We start from the raw sequence: 26636 nt of genomic DNA on the forward strand, positions 1-26636 counted from the left end.
ATTAGGTCTCAAGCAGTACGGTCACTCTACAAGTAGGCGAATTTTGTTTGTCATCGGCATTCTGCGTTCAACTTTTCTAATTGTTTTAAAGGAGATTTAAAAATGGCTTTGGCTGAAATCTGCAAGATATCCAATGCTCCGTACATGAAGCCCACCGCCTGGTCGTCCGAGGATGCGGAGGAGGACCTGAGGGGGCTAACCTGCAATCTGGCCAATCCCTACACACTGGCTGCTCCGCCATTCGAGAATGTAAGTTCTTTGATTTCCCGATTCGTAAAGGGATTTGACTATATAATCGCTACCCCATGCAGCCCCTGCACAACCTCAATCAGATCCAGGCCAATGCCGACAAGACCGGCATCAAAATCGACTTTGATCACGGCACCACAACGCTGGGCTTCAAGTTCAAGGGCGGCGTTCTGCTGGCGGTGGATTCCCGGGCCACTGGTGGCTCGTACATTGGCTCCCAGTCGATGAAGAAGATCGTGGAGATCAACCAGTTCATGCTGGGCACCTTGGCCGGCGGCGCCGCCGACTGTGTGTACTGGGACAGGGTCCTGTCGAAGGAGTGCCGCCTGCACGAGCTGCGCAACAAGGAGCGCATCTCGGTGGCCGCCGCCAGCAAGATCATGGCCAACATTGCCCACGAGTACAAGGGCATGGGCCTGAGCATGGGCATGATGCTGGCCGGGTACGACAAACGTGGTCCTGGCCTGTACTACGTGGACTCGGAGGGATCCCGCACGCCCGGCAATCTGTTCTCCGTTGGCAGTGGCTCGCTCTACGCCTACGGCGTCCTGGACTCCGGCTACCACTGGGACCTGGAGGACGAGGAGGCCCAGGAGCTGGGACGCCGAGCCATCTACCATGCCACCTTCCGGGATGCCTACTCCGGTGGAATCATTCGCGTCTATCACATCAAGGAAGACGGCTGGGTCAACATCTCCAACACCGACTGCATGGAGCTGCACTACAAGTACAAGGAGCAGCAGCAGGCCGCTAAGTAGAGTTTGGGTTAGGGGAATATACGATATTCTGGTAAACGAAGTTTGTAATTCTTGGAATGAATAAACATGATAGCGTCTAGGCTTTTTGGATTTCTCATTTTGAAGGATAATCTTCTTGGATTTAATATTAAACATATATCGAATAAATAAGCATGCTTAGGGGAATGTACATAATAGTTTAGGTTTCTTTCTGTTCCTTCTTCTGCTGGGAGATCATCTGTAGGGTTTCCTTGTGTCGCATCTCCGCTCGTTTTTGCTTGAAAGTGCGCTTTCCTCCCTTGGTTTCCACCCGCTTTCTTCGCAGCACACCCCGTTCCATGGCGTTTCGAAGTTCCTGCTCGGCATCCAAATGCGTGGGTATGTGTATCTGCCGGATCATGCGATTCCGCACCATGAAGTGGTCAAAGGGATGCTGACCTCCATTGCGATCGATGAAAACTGCATGGGAGAGTTCGCAGGTCATGTGCCCGTCCGCTATGTCGATGATCCCGGCCACGGAGGTCTCGTTGTGCAGGTCTATGAGCACGGACTGGCCCTGCAGCATCACGGGCCAGCAATTCAAGGTGTTGGACACTAAATACTTTTCTCGCGCACTGAACTGCTGCATTATCGCTACGGATTTAAAAAATTTTTTGGACAGGCAATCAGAGCTGCCAACTTGCTATTATGTAGATACCTATGTATATTTTACATACATTTATTTTGAAAACGAACATTTTTTTATTGTTTTATAATTTTTATATTATTTAAAAATCTCAAATTAAAACAAAAATTCCAATGATAAACTTATAAAATTTTTTATATTTTTACGAAATTTATACCTTTTGTATTTTACTGATAATTTACATAAATGGTTTTAAACAAATTAATTGCGTTTAAATAATGGATGATTCGTAGATTTTCAAAAGAAATTTTAATGAACATTTTGTATTATTGGCTTTGCTATTGTAATGTAATGTAATGTACATAGACAAAGTAAATTAGGTACTCGTCGGATTGGTATCTTATAGTTACGAAATAATGAATGACTAATCTTAGATGGCTGTTCCGCGCTCCAGATTCTGTTTGATCTCGGCCGTGTGCTCGCTGTAGAACCTGTCCAGTTTCTTGTTGAATTTGGAGTTCCGCTCGTTGATGAAGTCCACATCCGCATCGTCGTTGTAGATCCTTCTGCGCGAGTACTTCTTGCGGCGCTCGATCTGCTGCTCCAGATCCGTGACCATTTTGTTGATGGCACCTGGCGTGTCCTTTGTCCTCGAATGCAGAGTGGTGTGCGCACCGCCGTAGAAGGCATCGCCAAGCTCCTGTTTCTGTCGCTCGTACTTCTCCATGTCGCGGGCGGGCATGGTCTTGACCAGCCTGTTGTATTGCCTGGCTGTTTGCGCCTCGTAGGTGGAGAAACCCAGATCGGGATTGTCCTTGCGCCTCTGCTTCTTCTCAATGCGATCCGCATCCACGGCGGAGACCTCCAAGAGCTTCAGACGCTCGTAGTCCTTGCCCGCCGCCTGCGCCTCGGATCGCGCCTTGTCGTCCGCCAGGATCCACTCCGCCTGACGCTTGCGGGCCTCCCAGTTCTTGGGGAGCTTCTTGCGGGCGTCCTCCGCCACCACCTCCTGGTGGTTGTCCGTCCGCGCCTCCTGCCGCTTCTTGTGCAGTTCCAGTAGACGCGCCTTGCGCTCCGCCAGCTTCTCCGCTGCCGTTTTGGTCGTCTCCATTGTTTGTTTGTTTGGAAAACTAATTTATCTTTTGCAAATTGTGAATTTACGTTGTTTATCTGCCTTTGTGTTTTCGATCTGGCTTTGTGGTATTAAACGGCGTTGGCAGCTCCACGGATATCAGCTGTTTTTCAGGAGTGGCAACTCTGCTACAGTAAACAACGGCTAATTGAATCTAGTGACGAAAAAGGTAACAGTAAAGTGTGTACTTGAATATTAATATTGCTAGGAATATAAAAAAATTTTAAGTTATAATTAATTTTTATTTTTAAATAATATTTAATAAATGTTAACCTTAAAACCAAGTTTTGTTAACCCATATCGTTGGCTTTCAATTTAGTTTTCTTCTATAAGCTTTTACTTGCCCTTTTTTAATTGTTTTTGATGTTTTTCACCAGTCTGGCTTGCCATCCGTTGCGTTTATCTGGTAAATACTGTGCTGTGGCATTTTAAAACGCGCTAGGATATTTTCCACTTCATGTGCTGTTTACCTCAACACGTGCGGGAGTTTTTGTTTATATTTTAACTCGTGGTTTTCGCTTGAAAACAGCCGCAAAATGAAGTTTTCCTACAAAGTAAGCTATTTCAACGAACTATCCCTACAAATACTTAATGCTTTTTCTCACAGTTTTCCAATCTGTTGGGCACAATATATCGCAATGGAAACTTGGTCTTCACGCCGGATGGAAATTCGGTCATCAGTCCGGTTGGCAATAGGATAACGGTCTACGATTTGAAAAAGTGAGTTTCTGTCCATTTACCGAGGGATATCTTAAATGTAATCCATCCCCTTCTAGCAACAAATCGCGCACCTTGTCCCTGGAATCGCGATACAACTACACGAATCTTGCTCTCTCGCCAGACGGAAGCCTGCTGATTGCGGTCAACGAAAAAGGCGAGGCGCAGCTCATCAGCATGATGTCCTGTACAGTGATACACCGGCACAAGTTCCAGACGGGCGTCCAGTGCATCTGCTTCAGTCCAAACGGCGCATACTTCGCCGTTGCTGTCCAGAATCTAGTGCTAGTATTCTGTGCCCCGGGTGAGATCACCGGAGAGTACAATCCCTTCGTCCTGCGGAGGAGGATCCTCGGCGGATACGACGATATTACCTGGCTTGACTGGTCCTCGGACTCCCGGCTCCTGGCCATCGGCTGTCGCGATAGCTCCACCAAAATCTGTGCCATCAACTATACCACCAACTTCCGCACCTATAACCTCAGCGGACACACGGATGCTATTGTGGCGTGTTTCTTCGAGGCGAATAGTTTGCACTTGAACACCGTAAGTCGCAATGGACAGCTCTGTTTGTGGGAATGCAGCATGGCTCCCTCGGACTTGGAGGATGCAGAGAGGCCGGCGATTGCTCCGCCGCAAAGGAAGCGGGACAAAAAGGCCGAGTCCGACAATGAGTCTGAAGATGACGTTGAAAATGTCGTGGAAAAGGAGGCCTCCAAGGAGGAGTCTTCCAAGGGAGCCGAAGATGTCAACGACATTAAAGATGAGGTCGAGAAGAAGGGTCATCCCTTCTTCTACAAGAAAATTACCCGCCACTATTTGGCCGATGAGCCGCGCAAGGAGCAGCGGGATGTCCAACTGACCGCTGCCAACTACAACACTCGCACCAAGGTCCTGGTGGTGGCCTTCAGCTCCGGAGCCTTCTACCTGTACGAACTGCCCGACGTGAACATGATTCACTCGCTGAGCATCTCGGACTATCCCATTTCGGCGGCCCTGTTCAACTGCACGGGTGACTGGGTGGCACTGGCCTCCCGCGAGATCGGACAACTTCTGGTTTGGGAGTGGCAGAGCGAGCAGTACATCATGAAGCAGCAGGGACACAGCAGCGAGATGACCTGCATTGCCTACTCCTCGGATGGCCAGTTTATAGCCACCGGCGGCGAAGACTCTAAGGTGAAGCTGTGGAACACGCAGAGTAGCTTCTGTTTTGTCACGTTCAGCGAGCACACAAGCGGAGTGACCGGCATACAGTTCAGCAGGAACAAGAAGTTCCTGGTCAGCAGCTCTCTGGACGGCACAGTGCGTGCTTTTGATGTGAACAGGTGGGTTTTCCTTAGGCTTCTAAAAGTGAAGTCAACTAATATGCCCTTTTGATTTCAGATACCGCAACTTTAGAACTTTTACCTCACCGAATCCGGCGCAGTTTTCGTGCGTGGCTGTTGATTACTCAGGCGAGTTTGTTGTGGCTGGAGGGCAGGACGTATTCGACATATTCCTCTGGTCTGTTAAGACGGGCAAGCTGCTGGAGATCATCAGTGGTCACGAGGGACCTGTGGTTTCCCTGGCATTTTCGCCAGTGGCCACTTCCTCCACTTTGGTGTCTGGTTCTTGGGACAAAACCGTTAAGATTTGGAACTGTCTGGAGAGCAACAGCGAGCACGAAACTATTGACGCTGTTTCAGATGTAACTAATGTGACTTTTAGTCCCAGTGGTGAAGAGGTAGGGGTTTTTTAGTGTTAGGGTTTCTTGTTCACTTTATTAAATATGTGATTACTTTACAGATTGCCGTTGCAACTCTGAGTGGTAATATAACCATTTTCGACATCAAATCTGCCAGTCAAGTCACTACCATAGAAGGCCGTAATGATCTGAGCGGAGGACGCCTGGAAACCGATATAATAACAGCGAAAAAGAATGCACAGGCCAAGTGAGTTGTCTTTAAAATTAATAATACGTTTTATGTATTAATTGCATTCTCTGTTAGTTATTTCTCCACCATTGAGTACTCCGCGGATGGAGAGTGCATACTGGCTGCTGGAAAGTCGGCCAACATCTGTATATACCACGTAAGGGAGGCAATACTTCTGAAGAAATTCGAAATCACACAAAACCATAGCTTAGATGGTCTTAATGTAAGTATTTAAAGACATATAAGTAATATATTTATTATAAAGCTTTTTATTTGGTTGACAGGACTTTATCAGCCGTAAGCACTTGAGTGAGTTCGGCAACATGGCCTTGGTGGAAGACCGTGAGGAGCTGGAGGGCGGAAAGGTGGCCATTAGATTGCCAGGAGTGCGCAGCGGAGACATGTCCTCCAGACGGTTCCAGCAGGAGGTTAGAGTGTTCTCTGTGAAGTTCTCGCCCACGGGTCAGGCATTTGCGGCAGCTGGATCTGAAGGACTCTGCATTTATGCCTTGGACAAGGGTATGCTATAATTTTTTTAGCAATATTACGGTAATGTTACATCTACTATTATCCTGTTTAGGCGTTGTCTTCGATCCCTTTGACCTATCGCTGGAGGTCACGCCGAAAGCGGTCCACGAGTCGCTCAAAAAGCAGAACTACACCAAGGCGCTGGTCATGTCCCTGAAGCTAAACGAGCCCAATTTGATTGCCCTAGTGCTGGAGCGAGTGCCGTATAAGGACAGTGAGTAAAGTGCTAAATCGCCTGCTGCATTCAGAGGCCAGTCCTTGTCAGTTTTGGCAACCTTCAGCCCTGCCGCGACTAAAAATAGCGGCGACACACTCCGCTCGCCTTTTGCCCTGACTCCGTTCTCCATTCTCCGATCGAATGTGCAAATTTGCACTTTTGCTGTGTTAATAAACAGTTTCAAGGTCCTCGCCCCAGCGCTCACCTTGGTTAATAACCCCTTCCAATACCACCTGCATACTTTCATACGTATTATACACCACATGCAAATGGCTGGCCATAAACAGCTCTGCCAGCACGTGTCTGCATTGCATGCACACTAAGTCCTTGCTCCTCTCCCTCCCTTCAGTCGAACTGGTTTGTGCGGATCTGTCGCCGGAGTTTGCCCAGAGACTGCTGCAACAATTGGCCCGCCATCTGCAGTCCACGCCCCATATCGAGTTCTATCTGCAATGGAGCTGCTGTCTGCTGACCAAGCACGGAAACCAGGACGGAGTCTTTCAGCACACGGGACTGCTGGCCCTGCACGAAGTGCTTTCGAGAAAGTACGAAATGCTCAATAAGATGTGAGTATGACTTATTAATTGGGTAAAAACTTGTGACTAAATCCGTTTCCTTCTTCAGCTGCGACTATAACAAGTATACGTTAAGAGTGCTGCTGGACAGAGCAGATAAGTTGGAGAAGAAGAACGAGGGCAAATCCAGTGCCGTGGAAGAGGATAGTGACGAGGAAATGATACTTATCAGATCCAAGGACGACGAGAACGGACAGGCGCAATTCAGCGATGAGGAGGAAAGTGATAGCGGTTCCGAAGAAGATGTGTAGGAGACTCTGTTATAAAAACTATTAGTTTGTTTGATAGATGTACGCGCCTTGTCTTTTATTAAGAATAAATTTAAAGCTTTTCGATAACATTATTAGAGGGTTCACTGACCTACGAATAGCTGAGTGAACAACATAACTTAAAAGATGGAAAGAATATAGATATTTATATAAACTTAACTTGGTACAGCCGTTACCATCCTAGATAAATATATGCATGTAATATATAGTAGTGATGTAATTTATTTACATTGTGTAGGTATCCGTATTTTCATATCAAATATAAACTCGATTTAGCTTAACAAATATATATATATGTTTGTATTTTCAAAAATTCTGCCTGATGTGCGCTGTTTGAACTACAGGTCAATTTTAGTATTAGATGTAAAAGCCACAGCTCTAATGTTTGCATTAAAATGCGCTATAATGGATAAATAATTCTAAATATGTATGTAAAAATCTCTAAAAGCATTCACTGTTCGGTTTATTATTTACAATCCAAATATCCTTAGAGGCCATTGTGTTATTATTATCTTCGTAAAGCACCAATTCCGTGTCTTGGCTGATTTGCTTAAGCCTAATACAAAAGTTCAATTAAAATCGTTTGCCAGAAAATGTATGCGTGTAGCTCGCAGTTGTAGAGAGTGTATACTTTGAAAGTAGGGACAACCCTTTCGATTGTGGGTATTGTCACTAGCACAGTGATATACATCTGTTCAGAATCCGTTGTATATAAGGCAGAACTAAATAAAAAGTTGATTGATGCCTAAAGTAGCTGAAGCTATCAACCCCGTGGGTCTGTGCGCTGTGTTCGAAATAGATAATTCTTAGTTCGTGGCATAGATTTGAAATAATATGGGGGATCGGTATCGTTCAATACAAGGTCGGATTTGTACGAAGCAAATACTCAAATGAACAATACGTTCTCCGTGAGCAAATAGTCCACAACTAGCTATATACTCTAGGTCTAGTAATACCCATGCACGCACTTATGTAGGTAACAGTAGACTCTCCTTGTGGTTTCTTGTACTTCGATGACAGGGAGCGAGTTGTGAGGCAAGCTCCCTTCGCAGATATTAAGATCCAAAGACTTGGCGTCTCTGGCATTGCACTTGGGCTCTAAATCCAGTCCAGCTATAGTTCCATCATCAGGTTCGCGTTCGTTTCACTTTTTAACGGAGTCCAGACATGTGCAGTCTGGAGCTCCCCAAATCCTAGGACGACTTCATCAGCAGAATCGGCCAGTACAGGAGCACAAACACAAAGAACAGGATGGGGAAAACGGCGCGGGACACCTTGTCAATCTCCCGCCACATGATCTTCTCCACGCCAGTATCCGTATCCGTCCAGGCCACGGAAAGGAGACTCTGACGTCTTGCAGGCTTTGGCGGTCCCCCGTTTCCCTGCAGCGAGGTCTATGGAGTAGTCAAACCAAAACATTGTTTTGAATATTTTTTTTAGGCTGTACACCAATTCAATTGCAATTCTAATGTGTTGACGTGACAGGTGCACTGGTTCCCCCAGCCTATCAGTAGTTAATAGCTCACCTGTCCCGGTGTCGTGGGCGTCTGGGTGGCCTTCCGCGACCGCACCGCTCCTCCCTCCCAACTGGCCACCGTCGCACACTGACCCTTCTCCATGTTGCTGATGCGCTACGCGAATCGAATCGAAACGCATCGAATTCGAAACCGAAATAGGAACGACAAGAAGGTGGCATTACTTATTAAAGCGATTTCCCCTCAGCTGCCTTACCATGGGCAGTACCTTTGGTATGCGGTTCACCTGGTACTGGTATTGCACGTCCAGCACTTTCACCACCACGAACTCGGCCAGGGCGGCGAACACGGACAGCATGCAGCCGGCCATCCAGAGGTCCAGGGCCTGAAACGAGGGATAAGAGTTATTTAGATATTCGAAGATATTTCCACCTTTCAGATTTTAATTACAGTTTAAAACCCGTTTTAATTTTAAATTTATAATTTAATTTATAATTTTAAAAACTTTTTGGAGTTTAAAATGTTCTCTTAAATGCTCATAATTAACACTCCTAAAAGTCAGTCCTTATGGTAGAGTTTATAACCTCATTTTTGTTTAACGTCAGGAGGAGAAAACGGTTAAATAATCTACTTTATATTCTAACTGTTGAAAATTAAAGTTGAATTATGGGAAAGTAATCTCTAAATTAGGGTTATAAACCGTTTGTTAAACGTAGTTTTTTCGTCCGTTTGTTAAATTAAAAGTAGGGTTAAAACCTTGAAATCATATCGGAAATCAGAGTTTTAACCGTACTTTAATTTTAACTGGCGGACGAGAAAACGGCCCTAAGAGTCTATAAATCTGGATGTTTAAGTCGTATCAAAGATCTACCATCTCTTACAGTTTTTCTGCTCTCAAAAATTAATACATTTTCTAGTAATTGATAATTTGAAAGTAAATAAATGCTTGTAAAGACAATACTTCCCGTAACCCCCAAAGATTTTGTAATCTAAAGCTTGGACCCACCTTGACGTAGGCCACTGGCGGGATGTCGGCGCCTGTGAACATGGTCACCAGGGTCAGCATGCAGGTCACCAGAAGCGTGACCCGGCCCGGAATGGCGTCCAATCCCAGCCAGAAGCTGAACCAAGACAGCATCACCACCAGCGAGGAGGGGGCGAAGGTCTGGATGAGGTGGTGGCCAATCTGGCGCTCGAAGCGGAAGTACACGGTGAGCCGGGAGAAGTTGCCGACCTTCTCCGGCATGTAGCCGTCGCTCTCCTCCAGCTCCAGGGGCTGGCCCAGATTGTACTGCAGTAGCTTCAGTTCTGGATTGAGGGTTACGCCGGAGTCCGACCAGCGCAGCTTGACCTTCTGGTTGTTTGATGAGACTTCGGGAAGGGATAACGCATGAGGCAAATCTGTCTGCTGTTTGGGGGTGACTTGGGGGCACTTACAGCTCTCGATGTAGATGGGACACACCTGGATGTCCATGGGGTACAGCTGGAACTCCATCTGGCAGGCGATGATCGCGTGCATCCGGGCCGCATAGCGCACCGTCTTGTTCTTGTAGAGCGTCACCGACGTGAACTTGTGGGTCAGTGTCGCTATTTCTACAACGAAAAGACATCGAGAAGACGTTGCAGAGATGCGGAACAAATGGGTTTTGATTAGAACTATGGCATTGGCATCGATAGACTCATTTCTTTGCGCATTTCGGTGGTGGTTCAGTGGTTGGGTGGCTCAATTCGTATTGGTGGTGCCGTGATCGCCTTATAGACATAGCATAAGGCTTAAGCGCGACTTTCTACTGACGACGAATGAGTTTCGATTGAAATGGGTTTGGTAAACTATAGTTACATTAACGTCAATTGAGGTTAAAATGTTTCTACATTTTAACTTAACAAAATTATCAAGTGGGACAGTTAATTAAATGATTGGTGAATGAAATTTCAAATGAAGTGAGAATTATAAATAAAACTAGACAAATAAGACACAACAATTAAACGGTATGTATAGTATAACAATTTTTAATAATTATAGACATTCGTGTCAACGAAAAAAGAAATCTGCTTTTGTACCTACTCTTGATATTCTGACTTGTGATGTTAAAAAATCGTGACTACGAATATAAATAAAGCTTGCCCGATTCCAAATCGATTTTTGTTTTGTAAATGTTGACAGTGGCAACCAAAAATGGAAAAAACCAAATTGCCAACGGGGTGCACACGTGATTTCAAGGTGAGATCCTATCAGGATCCGGGTGCAACTGCAAATTTTCATTTTCGGATTGGGAGCGTGGGCGATGGTCATTGTGGTGGGCTATATGGGTGGCTCTACAGTGGATTGGAGTGTCCTGTTTGACCATGGCATTGGAACCGGATTGGATTTCGTGCGTATAATGAGGGCCCCGAGTGGGCGGGTCTGCTAAGGGGTGGGGAAAATATAAAAACTTAAATGTACACTGGGTCTTTCGCTAGGGATGGAATGTATGGATTTATATACACACAAATAACTATATGGCACGAGAGGATTCATTCAAATCAGCCCAGTACTTAGTCCGTATAGATAGATTTCGGAGAATGTTGAATATACAGGATACATTTAATGGAAGGTATGCGCTGATTCTGATACTGATACTGATATCGATTTCGATGGATTTTGGCAAAACACAAAAGTGGCAAACACAGATCTAGAGTCATTTTTGATATACTTATATCTTTGTCTAGATGAAAGTTTTTCGAATCTCTTTCACCCTTATTGCGTAGCATGGAAGTAGACGCAACATATGGACTTCCGTATCCTATGCAGAAGTATCGGTATTGTTAGTTCGGGAATTGTTAGTCGGTTGAGGTAACCGGTGGATTAGGAAAAAAACAGATAAACAAAGGAAAACAAAGTAATTCGTTACTATATACAAACGGTCCAGACTTAGAGAGTTTAATTAGACACATATGGTGATGAGCTCAGCTGGACAAAGTGCAATAATCCCGTTCCAAGATACATAAAATACACATCGACACACAGACTACTCGAACATGAAGCTTACAGACTACACAGATACAAATATCTAAAGGGTTTTGGGGCGGGAATGGACGTACCGGCAATCTTGGAATTGAGAAAGTACGGATCCGGCTGCCAAAAATTCTCAAAGACCTCTGGAAGCAGCGTCACGTAGTCGTCGCCCTCCTCGAAGATGTCGTCCGGGATCTCCAGACGCGATTCATGCCAGCGCTGATGTATAAACATGTCTACTCTGAAAATGTACACAGTATTGCTATATGCTCCATTACGATCTCCCGTTGCTGTTGAGGTTACGATCTCCAGATACGCCGGCACTTACCTAAAGTCCATATCCTCTACGTTAATTGAGTTAATATCTACAACGAATATGCTAAAGTCTACTATCACTGGGGAGCCCTTCTTCGAGGGCGGTCGTATCTCTGCAATAAATCAAGGCGACCTCCGGTTAGCCAACGGTTAGCAAATGGTGTGAACATTTTATTCGCGAAATAGCTTCACGAACTCTCCCCGTTCCCCCTTCGCCACCAAGAAATTGGCCAAAACTTTCGTGCGCAAATTCATTTTAAAGGGGGGCCTTCGTCTGGACTCCCAAAAAAAGAAAAAGAAAACGAAATCCCCGACTTCCCGCCAAGTTCAGGGGCAGCCTACGGTTTTAGTGCGTATTACACAACCGGCGAAAATCGATAGAAATAAAGGTGTTGATTAGCTCCAGCAATTGCCCCAAATGAAGAGTACACGCCTCAGGGTAATTTTGGTAAATTATTCATACCTTTGCAGGTGGCTTCTGCAATTGCATAAGTTAAAAGTTTACATTTCGATTTTATTGGGTTTGTGGTAGACCGGTTCAATTTCAAGCTATTCTGAATGAATTTTTGTTTAACCTTTTACCTTGATAAATTAATATAATTCAGATTGAACTTTAAGCACAAATATATTTTGTTATTCAAATAAATATTGCATTAAAAACAATTCGGAAATGATCCAAAACTTGTTCGCAGTAATTGGCTCAACAACCTTTTTAATTGGATAAACATCTGGCTGATTTCAATATATCTTAAAGATTTATTATTTAATTTTAATTGAAGCCGATTGTTTGTTATTGGGTAATTTATTATTAGGTCTGAGTTTAGTGAACCCTAGACACTATAGGTTAAATTAAACTTTTATAAATGAAAACTGGAACAAGGGGAGCTTACAAATGGTCAACTTACTAGTGTAAATTTTTGTTTAAAAAAGCTAGGGCAACCTATATAAGCTAATCTCAGTTAAGGGTTTCCGCTTAGCATGAAACTATTTACGGAATAATAGAACTTTAATGTCAGCTCTCCTTTAGATCTTCGGATTACACAAATTCTTCGGTAATTCTGGCAGGCAATTGACGCCGGTAAATGTTATTTTGATTTTAATCGATCGTAATGCCGGATGACGTCAAGAGCCTGAGACTGAGTCCGGGGAGACCCCGTAACCCTAACCCAGTATGCCATAGACGGAGGCCATGAAATTCGCCGCGTCACGAAATGAACAGAGAGAGAAAAAAAGGAAGAAACAGTGGAGGAAAAACCCGAACACGCATATCCATATCCATGGGCTGGCGGTTTCATGGTGCAAACAAATCAGAAATCACAAAAAAATAAAAGCGGGGGGCAATCCCTAGCAATTAAAAACAAAAGGAGACCGCATCGAAAAGGACACCTCCGAGGAGTACGATTTACAGACCGTAACAACTGTGGTGGTGGGGGCTATTAGGGGCTCTAGCCCATAGCTATTGGCATAGGTATAGGTATGGTATAGGTATAGTTCAACTTACCCTTGACATAATTAGGCGGAAGAACTACTCGCGGCTTGGCTGTGTAGTTCACGTGGGCTTCCGTGGCTTCGCTTAGCCTGCAAAATGAGCAGCAGAAAACAAAGGGGGAAATTCAAATGCAGTCCTTTTTAAGGGGGTATTGGATCGGAGGGAGGGCCCCCTTTCAGGGGCTGGGGGCCTCTCGCCCTGATGTCTGCCACATGCAACTGTAGCAAACTTTGTCAATTTAAGTCTGAATTTGAAATTAACTTCCTTCGTGCTGGCCGGGGCTTCGATTCGATTCTGTTCAGTTCTGTTTCGCTTTTTAACCTCCTGGCAGGCGAATAATAATATTAGTTTGCTCCTTTCCAATCGGCCGTATATGCCGTGCAGGATTCTCATTTGACTGTGATCCAATTGACCTTGCGATGGGTATTTCGAACCGAACCGAACTGAACCGATTATGCATTTGGCAGTACGAAGGTTCCCCTTGAACTGGAAACGATTCTGGGTCTGGGATAAGTGGGGGTTGCACTTGGCCACTCTTAGAGCTCCAGATGGTAATAAAAATGGGAATCGGAGTCAGTAACTCGAGCTTACCACATCAGTATGAATCCCAGTCCAAACGATATGAATGCGTTTGTGTTGAATTTGTCGAGCATGATGTTGGGGCGACGGCACGGGAAAGGATTTGTAACACAGACCTCAAATCATCTCACTTTACACCGACGTGGGAATTTCATAATTCGGTTTCTGTAACACAATATTTTCGATCATTTGCATTGGCTTTCCTTTGCGTACTTTTATTATTTATATTTTATGTTTCTTTGGACTGCAGTACTTTAGTCTGCTCTTACATTTTGTTTGAGCTTTGCTCTCTGGCTGTTTTTCTTTATTTTTCTTTAGGGGAATTTTTTTTTCACTTTGTACACGACACGAACACTGAACAAAAGAAATATCGAGAGAAAGGGTGATCAGAGATCGTATTTAGAAAGGGTCCTGGCTGGGTTGTCGATATCCGCAAGGTTCTGCCTCCGGCTCGGCTGCTGTTCGGAACTCGAATAAACAAGAGCCGGGTTCTAGCGGCGAAAGAGTGCTCATCTAGATACGAGTATCTGTATCCGCATCTGTGATATGTAGATTCCACGCCCGGTTGTGTGGGCGTGCGATTGCGGATTGCGGCCGTAAAATGATATCTACAGTTGTAACTCTCTAGCCGGAACTCACTTTGAATGTTTAAATTTATATTAAGATCATCCAATACTTGGGTTTTAAAATCTCGGTTAACCCTATAACCCCATCTTTGATCAATCCAAATCTTATCTTCTTATAAGATAGAAATATTAAATTAAAATTTGTATAGGTTTTGCTTTTGAGGAATCTTTTAATATTAATTATAAGTAGACCCCAACAATTCAAACAGAAATAACAATAGATCAAAATAGTATACTATAAATCTCTAATCATTCCTGAATCAAGATGCTAGAAAGTAGACTTTCAAACTGAAATGCTTGATATTAATGAGTATTTTTTTTTTTATAAAAAAAGTTAACAAATCGGAAGTGACATACTATTTTTGAGACTTCCAAAATATTTTAAATAGTTTTCAATCGACTACTGTACAATTTATAAACTGCAGTTAAGGCTCTAAATGTTGTGAATGGGACTTGATGGTGATGATCTTTTACAAAAGGTGGTTCCAGCTAGGCAGCTCCCACTGTAGACGTGGACGCGGAGGGCGTCGGAGGGAGCTGGAGCGGAGTAGCTCCGCCGGCGGTCAAGGCATGGCATAATACTGATGCACGGGTAATTGCCCCGGCACAGGCCACACAACACACAGCACACTTCTCGCCAAGATTCAATTGAATCGCGTGCCAATTTTACTTAAGTCGCTGAACAGACAGACAGCTTCTGCGGTGGCCGGTGTAACAGCTCAATCTATGCGACTATTTATGCGACCGATGCGATATTCGGCAGATACAGATACAGATACGATCCCAGAGGCGCGGGGAGATGGAATGGATGGATCGAGGGCTTCAATTGCAGGCTTCCTGGCCAGCAGCACACACATAATTGCCTGGACATCCACTTCCTATAAATTACTTTCTGCGGCTGACATTGGCAATGGCAATGGGTATTTTCGCGCAAATTAAAAATTCCACTTCCAGATCTGCCAGCGCTTCAGATACGTAGTATATAAGCACGGGTGTATGCAGATCGTGAGATGAACCGTATCCGGCTAGGCCCGGACTCAAGTGGTGTGGGCACACACAGATATGGATCTTGGGCAGGAATGCCTAAATCACTCACACCACATGTCATAACGTTAATCTCACAGATACTTTTCCTACACATTCGGCTGAATGATGGACTTCACTTTGATTGAAAACACGCACTAGCTCAGATGAGACAAAATGAAATCCATTAATATTCATGCGGAGGATCCTGCCGTGCGGCTAGGTTCAAAGATCCAGCACTTGGATTGATATTAATGGACATTTTTAAATGCCCAAGATTGCCGACGTATTGCGTTATATAAAACCAGGATTTTCGATCCCCAGCAATTACATTAATTATGTAGTTAGTGGCATTTATTAATGCTCCAGCGGGGGTTCCATTTCCGAAAAAAGCCTAAAATTACGCGACTTTGACGCCCGCCTCACGCGAACTCCACGGAACACCCATCATATCCCAGGGCATATTATTCAGATATTACTATATGGGGAATTACCGCGCTGCGGGAACGACGCGCGCCCGAATCCGTTCGCCTTCGCTCAGGAACTAAACTGAAACTGAACCGAACTGAACGGAACTGAGCTGTGAAAATACGCGAATTTCTTGGCCGCTCCGCTCGCCTTGCCAACTTTAATACGACATACGAAAAAATCCCCCAACGTTCTGCGGAGGCTCAGGCACGACAACCAACTGTAACGGGTTTCCACTTACAATGCAGGGAGTTGGGTTCGGTCTCGGTGTTAGGAATGGCTATGGGTAAGGGCTTTGGGGGTCTGGAAGGACGATTGCATGGGCACAAGCCTCGGTTCGCTTGCAAATTGGTGTTGGGTTCCCTGGAAGTGTGTTTGGGATTTTCTAATCCCCATGCCCCAGCCCCAAATGAGAAAAGAGCGATCAAATGAATGGTCTGTTTCCAATAACTGTCACGTATCCATCTGTGAGTTTGTGGATAGTTATGGAAAAATATCATAATATAATCAAGGAAATTCTGATTATTTTCAAAATTGAGTTTTGTAATTGATATAAATAGGGATTTCAAAGAATAAGGAATGGTTACAGTTTTGGTTTTTAATTTGTATCATTTAGGTGTTTGTGATCCTTGAGGTTTAGGCATCTTTCATATAAAATATCTAGTGTGTAGAGTCTAGATATATCCCTAACAGTTGGTGTTGACTGACATCGGTGGGGCTTTCCAACAAAGTGCATGCGAGTTGACTTGAAAATTCCACAAAATAACCAAAACACTAAACAACTGCCACGCCGAAGCGAAAGCCAGTCCCCACCTGCCAGTAACCAGTAGCCAGTTACCAGTGCCCAAGGGCTGGAAACGAGGCCTGAATGGCCCCCAGACCTCAGAACCCAGAACTCAGCCCTCGTGGGAAATTTCTATATGGCTGTGTAAATACAAATCGCGTTTGTAGGACCGACGACTATAATATATAGTAGCGCACTGACACAGTCGTGTCGTGCATATACTTGATGTAGGCGCTACTACAATGCTGTACATATGGACTCACGGCTTTACGAGGTAAAAAGCCACTTTGTTATAACATTCCCGTAGTTGCTGTTGCTGCTCGCCAACTGACAATGGAATGGAGTTTATTTTATTTTCGCTCGGATTGTCTTGCTGTTGATTCCGCTTTATGTCCGCCCGTCGAGCTAGTTAGCAGCTCGCGAGTCGCTAGACTAAACTTGTTGTCAGCCAGCCAGTCAGTCAGTCAGTTAGGGCTAATTGACGCCAGGCAGGACATTCGTTGCGTTCTCTTCCAGGGTATCGCGATGTGGCATAGTTGTTGCGGTTTATGGCCTCAGCGCGTGCGGCACAGTCAGCCACTTTGATTAATGGTCGGCTGCCAACTGACAAGCGACGATGACGCCAACAAAGGGCGACATCCCGGGCCGACTCCAACTCCCCCAGCTCTTGCGTATAATCGAATGAACTATTTCCGCAATAACGGCAACAGTTTGTCGGTTTATCCAATCCTTCGTTTATAGATATCACTTAACATATACGCCTGTGTATACATTTCACATTTAAGCCTAGAGAAAAGAGCGGAAACTTAAGCTAGACAATGGACGCTCCTTGCTGGTTGGTTCGCTGGTTGATCTTCACGTGCGTCTGCCGCTTCTTCTCCTCCTTGAAGGCCTCTGTGTTCGCCTTCTTTTCGATGCGGCGCTCGTTGCGATAGTCCTTAAGCAGGCGCTTCCGCTCCTTTTTCTCTTCGGCGGTTTCGTCCTTGGGCCTGATGGACAGGACGCTCAGTGTGGAGAGAATCGATTTGGCGCACAGTGATTTTGGCCCCGTTGCAGCGGGCGATTCATCGGCCAGATTGGCCAAAGCTTTGGCTGTCAGTTGACCATCAACTCCGCCACGAAGGACATTTGTGGGCAGCCCCGTCTTGGGATCAATGTGGATGGGAGCCGGATTTGTGCTGGCACTGGAGCGACGACTGCGCCGCGGCTCGTCGATCACCTTCGGGTGATTGTAGATATTCGAATAGGTGGACAGAATGGACTCACAGTCCCACTTCTTCTGCTTGGGGTCGTCCACCTCGTAGTCCACCAGCTCCTCCGTGGGATCCTGCTCGCCCTCGACCACATTGCGATACTTTTCGATGCGCTCGCGATCCCACTCCTTGTTGTACTCGATGCTCTTGTCCTTCTTCTTGAACTCCTGGAAGCACTGCATGACCACGGGATGTTTTTGGTGCCAGTTGCCCTCGATGTCCTCCAGGGCTAGGTCGCCCAGCTCGGGATCGTCGTAGGAGGCGTAGAACTTCTCGAAGCGATCGTCCAGCAGGGAGAGCTGCTCGTTGCGACGGATCACGCTGGAGGACATCGAGTACTCCGTGAAGCGAGACTTGAGCTCCTCGTCGTCGAAGCGACGTTCGCGCATGAGGGGCGCCAGGCGGTCCATAAGCTCGTCCTCGTCTTCCTCCTCGTTCAGGTCATCCGAGTCGAAGTCCATGTCGGAGTGCTCCTCCTCCTCCTCCCCTTCGCCATCCCACTCCTCGTCATCGGAGTCGCCCTCGGCCATGGCCTGCATCACGAAGTCATCGTCCAGGTCCTCGTTCTCGCAATCGCTGTCCAAGGCGGCCACCACATCGGGATCCCAGTCGAGACGCAATGTCTGCGGAGCCGCCTTGTTCAACATGCCCTCGGACTCCTCAAACTCGCTGGCAAAGACGGAGCTGGGCAGGACTAGCTTGGGTGCCGGGCCTGGCTTCTCGGAGCCCTCCGGGAGCTTGTGTTTCCTCGCCTGATTGGGATTCTCCATGAATTCCCACACCACATCGTTCTCGCGCTTCTTCAGATGCTGCATGTAATCGTAGTCGTCGTCGAAGTGGATGCCGAACTTCTTCAGCTCCTCCTGCCGCTTGGCGGGATCAGTGGTGGTGGCAGGGGCCTCCTCCTTCGGCTTCTGCTGACGGGCCGCCGCCTCGAGGAGCACCCTCTGCGGAGCATTCTCATCGGTCACCAAGGGGTCGTGCTGACTGCGATGAACCAAATGGAAGGTGACCGCCTTCTTGCGGTCAATGTACGGCTTCTTGCCCTTAACCTGCAGTGGGAGATTGTCTTTAGGAGTATTGCTAACCAGATTTTAATAGTTTTACCCACCATTATTGGATTGTTTTCGTGATTTCTTTTGTAAATACAGAGAAACACATGTGCCTGCGTAGATGCCACCCAAAAAGGGATTTTTCTAGTTTCGCGCATACGGTCACACGGTTTTTATGGCACACCCTGTGGATGTTTCGTTCGCAGTGATGGACAACGACATAATTAATTCAAAGACTAGGCGCCAAATAGTTAGCAAGGGTATAGCATTATTTATTTGTTTTAATTTAAATGGCCTTTACTTTGGGCAATATATTCTTGGTATTCCCAAAACTGTTATATAGCTGAAATGTTAAGAAGTTATCAGACAAATTAGATAATTCAGGGAACATGAATTTACTGAATTAGAATTTAGAATTAACGACCAAAATCGACTCAAACTAATTTTGTAGTGTGTCTGGGGCCCACATTTTTCGGTTTTTCGAAAAAGTGTAAATGCAATAACTTTCGAAATGTAGAAGAAATTTTTCAAATCGGACCATATATTAAAAAGTTATGAGTTATAACGGGTATCTCATAGTCGAGAGGTACATCCTCTATAAATAAGGCAGACATTCGAATAACCAGTTACCGATATAGCAGAATTCGGTAGAAAAGGAGTCAAGTCGGTCAAAAAAACACATAAACGGTATAAATAAAAGTATTTATATTTTTATATTTATTTATTTATGGGTAAATTGCATTCGTGCAACAGGGAGAAGGAAGCGTTTTCGACCCCATAAAGTATACATATCCCAGAGTAGAAGAGAAGAGAATACAATAAAAACCAACGAAGCAATAATTTATTTCCTATTATATTTCCATTAATTTTCCGATCATTCCTATTGCAGGTTTATGATATAGTCGTCCGATTTTAATAAAATTTAATTCAAAAATTCAGAATTAGATATATACTTCCTGCAAAAAAAAAGACTTTATTGGGTGTCCTTCACTGCGTTGCAAACTTCTGACTGAAATCATAATACCCTCTGCAAAAGTATAAAAATGCTACAATTATTTGGAGCTTGAAAGATGACGTTGCAGTCTTTAAATCTATCAGATAACAAACCAAGAATTTAACTTTTAGGTTTTTTTTCTCACAATCCTTTCGAGTGAACTGAAAAGAATACAAAGAAGACGAGGCGACATCAACCAACCTCATTTTGACACAGAGACAAAATAACTAATCCATTTTAGAAACGTAAGAGTATAGGGTAGCTATAGTCGAGGTACGTAATGTGCGAACGTCGGGAACCACTTTAAGCCATAGCTTTAAAACGATCATCAATCGATTTTTGAAAGCAGGTTGCACACACAATCTCTCTCCAATATCTGCAATATCTGTCAATATTGTTCCCAATAACGGTTACACTTCAACCCCCAACAAATGTTGCACAGTCTTATTTACTTGGATATTTATTAGTTCGATTGTATTTATTTTATGTACATTTACAAACTTGTCGCTATGACATCAATTATACACTTGGGTGTGAAATATGTTTAAATTTCCATTCCTTACATTCAGGGATCTTTAATCTCAGTATACATAAACAAGGTCATTGAAACAATGCGTGTACGATACTAAAAATTAATAATAGTTAGTCTAAATAGTAAAATCATTCTCTTCTACCGATTACAAGCTTGCAAAATATCAACTTAAAGTAAATCAAATGTTTCGAATATCAGGCTCCTTGCTACGCGTAATTATACTCACAGTCCTTAAAGTTTTCTTTTTCCTTTCGTCAGTTAAAGTTAATTGGATTTTTTTGTTTATTTCATAACATTTCTCGACATGCACAGAAGAAATTCGAAACGAAGCTTAGTTTTCAGTTTGTAAACGATACTCTGAATAGACTTAAAATAAGTATACGCTAGTCACTTTTTGAAGATCGATATATAGTTATTGCCTATAGTGTTTTTTGGGAGCCGGACCCGAGCAGGTCGCTATTGTCTTTGGATGACCTCGCGAAGGTCCGGCGCCCTCAACTTTGATTTCATTTGTAGTTGCGATTCTTTACAGGTTTTTAGCTAATGTTTATAATGATAATTTGATTATTCCCTTAGTAATTTTGTTGCCCCCCAGTTGGGGGCATCACTAGACAAAAGCACTTGGATTGCAGCTAGGCTAGGTACAGTCTGGTCTGCCGAGAGTTTCAGGTAATTCTCAACTAAAATCCCTCACTTCAGCGCCTCCTTGGCCCTTTGCTCCCACTCGGCGCGTCTCTGGTGGATTCCCTTGAATTCGCCCACGGTGGCTGATCTCTCGATGGGTTTACTGGGTGTGGTTGCTGCTGCTGGTGCTGCAGATGTTGCAGGTGTTGCTGCTGGCACTGCAACAGGTGTTGCTGCCGGAGACGTTGGAGTAGTTGCCGTCGGGTTGGCCTGCTTCAGTTGCAGGGAAAACCTTTCCCCCGCGGGCTTTGCACTCCCATTGTTATTGAGGCTATTGCGTCCTTGATTGTTGACCTTGATGGGGGGCAGATAGGTGACCACCTTGGGCGGCACCTTCTGCTGCTGATGGTTATTGTTATTGTTGTTGTTATGGTTGAGATTGCGGAAGTCGGCCACCGAATTGCGATTGCTGCTGGGATGATGGTTCACCTGGGACTCGCCCTTGGGCGCCAGTTTGTCCAGTTTCTCCTCGCTGTTCGACTGGTTCTCCTTGTCGCTGTCCACGCTCTGACCTCCACCTCCACTGGGCGGCAGCTTCTTACTTGTGGCCACCGGAGCTGGAGGCTGTGCCTGCGGCAGGGTCACCACCTCGTCATCCTTCACCTTCAGCGAGCGGCGGGCAAAGACCTTCATCAGCTCGGGCGTGGGATCGTCTTTGGAGGGACTGCTGGTGGTGGTGGGATTGCCATTGCAGCTGGCAAAGGATTTCTTGCGCAGAACCACGGGATTGGAGGTGGGTGAACTGTTGCCATTAATCTCGCCTATTTCGGGAGTGGTGGGCGTGGACTGCAGTGGGGTGACTGGAATGGCGGGCGTGGCTGGGATCACCGACGGAGTGGGTGGTGCCTCCGCCTTGGTAATGGACTTCCTGCGCTGCTCCCCCGGTTTTGATCGCTCCTCGCTGAGGAACAACCGCTTGCGATCCTCCATCGAGAGGCGACTGCCGCTCTTCGCCGGCTCTCTGGGACTGACCAACGGCTCCTTGGCCTCCTTTGCACTCCTGGTAGCAATGGGAACGCCCTTCGACAGGCCATTGCTTTTGGGTGTGCTCGGGGTGGTGGCAGGAGTAACCGGGGTGGCTAATCCTTCGCTGCTACTGCCATAGCTCGTCCTCACACTCGTGGCACTCACGGATCGCAATTGCCGGCCCAAACTGGGCTCCAGTGTCGTCGGCCTGACCACCGGACTTAGGGGCTTTATGGGCTGGCTGTGCTCCACAATCTCAATTCCCGCCAGACCCTCGCCGCTATTCCGCCTGAAGCTGAGGTCATCGCTGCTCTGACTCCTTTCCGTGGGCGACTTCAGGTTCTTGGCCAGCACCAAGTGATTGGTCTTGTTGTGCAGACGCGCTTGGTCCACACGGTTCAACTGGATCTTCATGAACTCCGGCTCGCCGGTGGCCTCCACATTGCTGGAGTTGCGACGACTGCTGGAGGAGCTCTGCGTCTTGGCCGGAGTTGTGGGCGGACTGCTGGAGAGCTTGGCACTCTTGGTCAGAGGACTGGCAGGACTGGGAGTGGGATGATTCGCCGGAGCCGTGATCTTTGCTCCCAGATCCAGCAGCTTGGGTCGCTGCTTGGCCGGAGTAGATGGCTCCTTCGGGGTCACCTTCTCGGTCACCTTCTCGGTCACATTTCCCGACTTCCTCAGAACGCTCACCATCGGTGACTTGACAATCAGGTCGATGTTCTGCTCGATCTGGGAGATGTTTGCCGAGCCCGGACTGCTCACAATCAGCTTGGTGGTGGCCAAGGCCTTCTGCGGTGAGCTCTTGGCCGCCGAAGAGGGCAGCTGACCGGTGGACTCGGCTCGCGACTGCAGCAACTTGTTGTCGTTGATCTCGAATCCCAGGGAAACACACTTGGCACTGGGCGAAATCGGGGATTGCGGCGACTGCTTGTAATAGGCGGGCACCCGGAAACTGAGCGACAGATCCGGCAGGCTCGGCATGTTGTTGTGCACCGCGCCGGAGTCCACCGCCTCGTCCTCGTAGTTCCGGAAGCTGCGCGATTTCTCCACCGTCTTGCGCTGCTTCTCCTCGTAGTACAGTGGCGAGGGCTCATCCGTGCTGGTCTCCAAGGAGTTGGAGGAGCTGGAGTGCTGGCCCACTGAGTCGCTGGATCGCGACAGCTTCTGCTGGAAGGCGCTCAGGCCGACGATCTTTGCCTTCCGCTCGAAGTGCGTGGAGGACGTCGAGGAGGACTCCACTTTGGTCTGCTGTTCGCGCACCAAAGTGGTGGACTGGAAGGTGTCGTTGCCCCGCGAGCTCTTCGACAGCAAGTTGGTCACATCGTTGGAGGAGGAGGGTGGAGGAACCGCACCCAGTTCCTTGGGCAGGTAACGCTGCCTGGCCGCTGGACCCGATTTGGGCTTCAATGCCGTGGGCGGATGCGGATGGACGCCGTAGTTGCTGACCATGGCGTTCAGTCCGTGCTTGCCCTCGTTGTGAATCTCCCGCTTGATCGTCTGCCGCGTCTCCTGGATGTGCTGCTCGTGGGAGGTGGCACTGCGCGACTTGTCCGGCACTTGGAGGGGCTCCCGGGCTGCGGCCTCCAGGCAGGAGGTCGAGATCTGCAGCTTCTTGGCCACACTCTGGCTGGAGTCCGTGTCCTCCACGCCGTCGTTGGCCCTGGCAATGGATCTCTTCGAGTTCCGGTGGATCAGGCGGCGCAGGAAGCCGCTCTCGTTCTCCCTTTCGTTGGCCAGGAAGTCGTCGCAATCCGTGGACGACTCTCCGCGATTCTCCAGCAGCGCGTTGGTCCTGCTTGTCAGACCTCTGAGTCCGAACGTCTGGGATGTGGAGGAGGACGAGGAGGAGCTCGTCACTGTGGTGACGGTGGAGCTCTGCTCGATTGTCTTGGTTCGCTTGGTGGTCACCTGGTTCACCTGAGTCGGTGGCGCAATGGCAGTCAGAGTCTTCGGTGGCAACGAGCGCGTTTTGCTCTTATGGTCGGCTTCTAAGCGGGATAATCAAGACATTATATATAGCGATTCTGGACTACTTCAAATCACTTACCATGGACAGCTCTTAATCCAGGGCTCATTTTCAGCACATCCTCATTTGCCTCCGGAATGGAAGTCTGAAAGAAATGATCAGGTTAGTGCATAGAAATGTAAATTATGCATTCTTTTTGATAGGGTTTTGGAATAGATACTAACGTATAACTTCGTTATAAGGGTACACTCAGAAAACAATTTAAGTCCATTGACTTTTATTTAGGGAATGATGACTTTGAAATTGCTAACAAGTCTATACATGGACTTAAAAATGTTCATCCCACATAAATTACAAGTCTAAATAGACTAAAAGTGGACTTAAGTCCATGTAACAGTCCATATAGGTCCATTTTTAGTCCATTTAGACTTCAAATGTATATGGGATGAAATCCATGTATAACCATCCATCGTTCCTTAATTTAAAGTCCGCGAACTTAAATCAAGGTAATTTTTTTTTGGGTGAAGATTTTATATTAAGGAATTCAATAGAAAATGAAAAAAACTGTTCCGAAAACCATTGCAAATTTACTCCGACTTCCGATGCCCAGAATTTCAATTCATGAAGTTTATTACATCTAATCGGAAAACATTATTATCAAAATCAAATAGTGTGCCTTAGATCTTTGTACTGTAAAGGGGGTTTGTAATGTGTTGCATAGCCACTCACCTCCAATGTCATGCGATGCTGCCTGGTAGGTCCCTTCTTTTTCACCGGCCTGATGGCCATTTTGTGCTTGGCCGCCGCATGGGAAAGGCGGTGGCGTTCCCCGCCCACGGCATCCACATCGTCCTCGTGATGGGATCGCAGTATATCCGAGCCCACCGAGATGGATGAACTGGTGGACACCCGCGAGTGGTGACGGTGGTGATGGGAGCTCTGGCTGTCCTCCGTCTCCGCCTCGTTACTGTTGACACTCAGCAGGCTGAGCGAGGAGACCTCGCTCTGGTGACCCCGAGACTGGTGACCCACAGCGGAGGTATTCCTGCTGCTGCTGTTTCCGCCAGCTGCCCTTCGTTGTGGCGAAGCTGGGCTACGGGGTAGTCCCAAGTCCTCGTCGGAGGCATCGGGTCTATTACGTCTCTTGCGCAAGACATCCGTGAGTTCCGCCTGGAAATGGAAATAGAAAGGTGTTATTCGGGTTTCATGGTTAAGAACTGTGTGTCTTTATTTTTTTTCGTTGGTTGAGTTACCCAGCTCTTCCAGCGGAAAACGAATCGAGCCCGCAGACAACTGCGTCCCAGGCGACTCTCGCCCATGGAGGAGCCGCCCAGCTTCATCTTGAAGGGATTCTGTTTAAAGTCGATCATTTTGGAGGGCCTCACAACGCAGACGAGGCTACAAATGACTGATAGAGAATCCCCATTTTAACTGGGCAACTGTGGCTTCCCCAGAGACCTGCGATTCCGTATGATATATAAAACCCCTATAAATTCTTACCGCGAACGAAAGCTGGAAGGGATTGGCCTGCGCCCTCAGAGAACCCGAACCTCTGGCTACCATTGTGGCGATAATATGGGTACTATGAAAATATCTCAGCCAAGGGGATCACGCGATCTCAAAGATTTCACTTTCAACTCGAGCAGCGGCAACTGACGACACCCAAGTGCGATGTGCAACTGAAGATTTCGATGCAGATGCATCGAGAGTGAAATGAAAATGGAAATGGGAATGGAAATGGCGTCGCATTTGCCTTTTACCTAGACGAACATAATTGGGTGCAGGGCAGGCACTGGAGATCTGTTTATTGTCAGCTCTAGACCGAATTTCAAGGGTAAGCAAACCGAGCGAACCGAAAACTCTGTCCCAAAGTAAACAAACGAGTCCGAAACCGAGGAATAATCCCTCCTCCAACTCCCGGAATTCCCCGTCTCTTTCGCATTTCAAGTCGTTCATCTATCAGTGTTTGCGGCGCGTGACGTCGCCATCTGTTTCTTGGACTCATTTCTAGTGGGGTTGCTATTTTTGGGAGCTCGTTGCCCGAGGATTAAGTGCCGGGTTGGTTCAGGTTAAAGACCTCGCCCATCAGTTCTAGTTAAACAATTGCAATTGGGGATTTAAGGGCGAGTTCAATGTTCTGCAAGTTGATTAATCTGGGCGCCTGCATCCCGATGCACTAATTAAGTCACGTTATTTTAAAGAATATTACATTTTAACGAATTGTTACGATAGATTCGCACAAAAAAAAAATATCAAGCATATTATCAACGTTTTAAAAGTAATTTCGATTCCAATTTTGAATCTATAAACTCTATAACTCTCAATAAAATGGTAAGCTAACTAAACGTTTGTATTTAATGTTAAAGAAATACTTTAAAAATCAAAAAAATTTATAATGAGAGGAAAACCCACAGAATAAACCATTTCTTTTCTAAATTGCTTCCACCTCGCACAGTACTTTCATACTAAA

General features: G+C 46.3%; 8 protein-coding genes across 11 annotated transcripts in view; 2 read left to right on the plus strand and 6 right to left on the minus strand.

The window, feature by feature from the left end:
* The window catches only part of Nop10 (Nop10 ribonucleoprotein), a 107852-nt gene that overhangs the window by 14731 nt on the left and 66485 nt on the right, over positions 1 to 26636 (minus strand). The window lies entirely within an intron of this gene.
* Positions 13 to 1086, plus strand: Prosbeta5 (Proteasome beta5 subunit). The gene is made up of 2 exons (XM_017150120.3): positions 13 to 249; positions 312 to 1086. Exons 1-2 carry the CDS (start codon positions 103 to 105, stop codon positions 1005 to 1007), a joined length of 843 nt encoding a protein of 280 aa, XP_017005609.1. The 5' UTR covers positions 13 to 102; the 3' UTR covers positions 1008 to 1086.
* On the minus strand, positions 1083 to 1675 carry Lsm10 (U7 small nuclear RNA associated Lsm10). The gene has a single exon (XM_017150121.3). The coding sequence runs from the start codon at positions 1612 to 1614 to the stop codon at positions 1186 to 1188; it is 429 nt and encodes a 142-aa protein (XP_017005610.2). The 5' UTR covers positions 1615 to 1675; the 3' UTR covers positions 1083 to 1185.
* On the minus strand, positions 1902 to 2846 carry LOC108063100 (pre-mRNA-splicing factor Syf2). Its single transcript, XM_017150063.3, has one exon. The coding sequence runs from the start codon at positions 2720 to 2722 to the stop codon at positions 2042 to 2044; it is 681 nt and encodes a 226-aa protein (XP_017005552.2). The 5' UTR covers positions 2723 to 2846; the 3' UTR covers positions 1902 to 2041.
* On the plus strand, positions 3163 to 7031 carry LOC108063122 (periodic tryptophan protein 2 homolog). The gene is made up of 10 exons (XM_017150100.3): positions 3163 to 3297; positions 3351 to 3463; positions 3520 to 4785; positions 4844 to 5183; positions 5246 to 5391; positions 5449 to 5596; positions 5658 to 5892; positions 5954 to 6115; positions 6468 to 6684; positions 6743 to 7031. The coding sequence occupies exons 1-10, from the start codon at positions 3280 to 3282 to the stop codon at positions 6942 to 6944; spliced, it is 2847 nt and encodes a 948-aa protein (XP_017005589.2). The 5' UTR covers positions 3163 to 3279; the 3' UTR covers positions 6945 to 7031.
* Positions 7130 to 14192, minus strand: alka (glycine receptor subunit alpha alkaliphile). Of its 4 annotated transcripts, XM_070214142.1 has the most exons (10): positions 14085 to 14192; positions 13828 to 13980; positions 13249 to 13325; positions 11761 to 11860; positions 11519 to 11673; positions 9875 to 10030; positions 9444 to 9808; positions 8694 to 8822; positions 8489 to 8593; positions 7130 to 8356 (listed from the first exon to the last, which is right to left on the minus strand). In XM_070214142.1, the coding sequence occupies exons 2-10, from the start codon at positions 13887 to 13889 to the stop codon at positions 8156 to 8158; spliced, it is 1350 nt and encodes a 449-aa protein (XP_070070243.1). In that variant the 5' UTR covers positions 13890 to 13980; positions 14085 to 14192; the 3' UTR covers positions 7130 to 8155. The 4 variants fall into 4 exon arrangements, with proteins under 4 accessions (XP_070070243.1, XP_070070244.1, XP_044248640.1 ...); XM_070214143.1 differs by lacking the exon at positions 14085 to 14192 and having other exon boundaries at positions 8706 to 8822; positions 13828 to 14060; XM_044392705.2 differs by lacking the exon at positions 14085 to 14192 and having other exon boundaries at positions 13828 to 14060.
* On the minus strand, positions 17427 to 19153 carry LTV1 (LTV1 ribosome biogenesis factor). The gene is made up of 2 exons (XM_017150115.3): positions 19081 to 19153; positions 17427 to 19021 (listed from the first exon to the last, which is right to left on the minus strand). The coding sequence occupies exons 1-2, from the start codon at positions 19081 to 19083 to the stop codon at positions 17528 to 17530; spliced, it is 1497 nt and encodes a 498-aa protein (XP_017005604.2). The 5' UTR covers positions 19084 to 19153; the 3' UTR covers positions 17427 to 17527.
* LOC108063111 (serine-rich adhesin for platelets) overlaps positions 20458 to 26636 on the minus strand; it is a 46493-nt gene continuing 40314 nt past the window's right edge. Inside the window, exons 6-8 of the mRNA XM_044392894.2 lie at positions 24896 to 25336; positions 24248 to 24311; positions 20458 to 24188 (exon numbers count right to left, since the gene is read on the minus strand). Coding sequence (XP_044248829.1) covers positions 21238 to 24188; positions 24248 to 24311; positions 24896 to 25336 — 3456 coding nt within the window. The 3' untranslated portion in view covers positions 20458 to 21237. The remainder of the gene's footprint in view (positions 24189 to 24247; positions 24312 to 24895; positions 25337 to 26636) is intronic.

This window comes from Drosophila takahashii, chromosome 2R (genome assembly GCF_030179915.1).
Source record: "Drosophila takahashii strain IR98-3 E-12201 chromosome 2R, DtakHiC1v2, whole genome shotgun sequence".
NCBI lineage: Eukaryota > Metazoa > Arthropoda > Insecta > Diptera > Drosophilidae > Drosophila > Drosophila takahashii.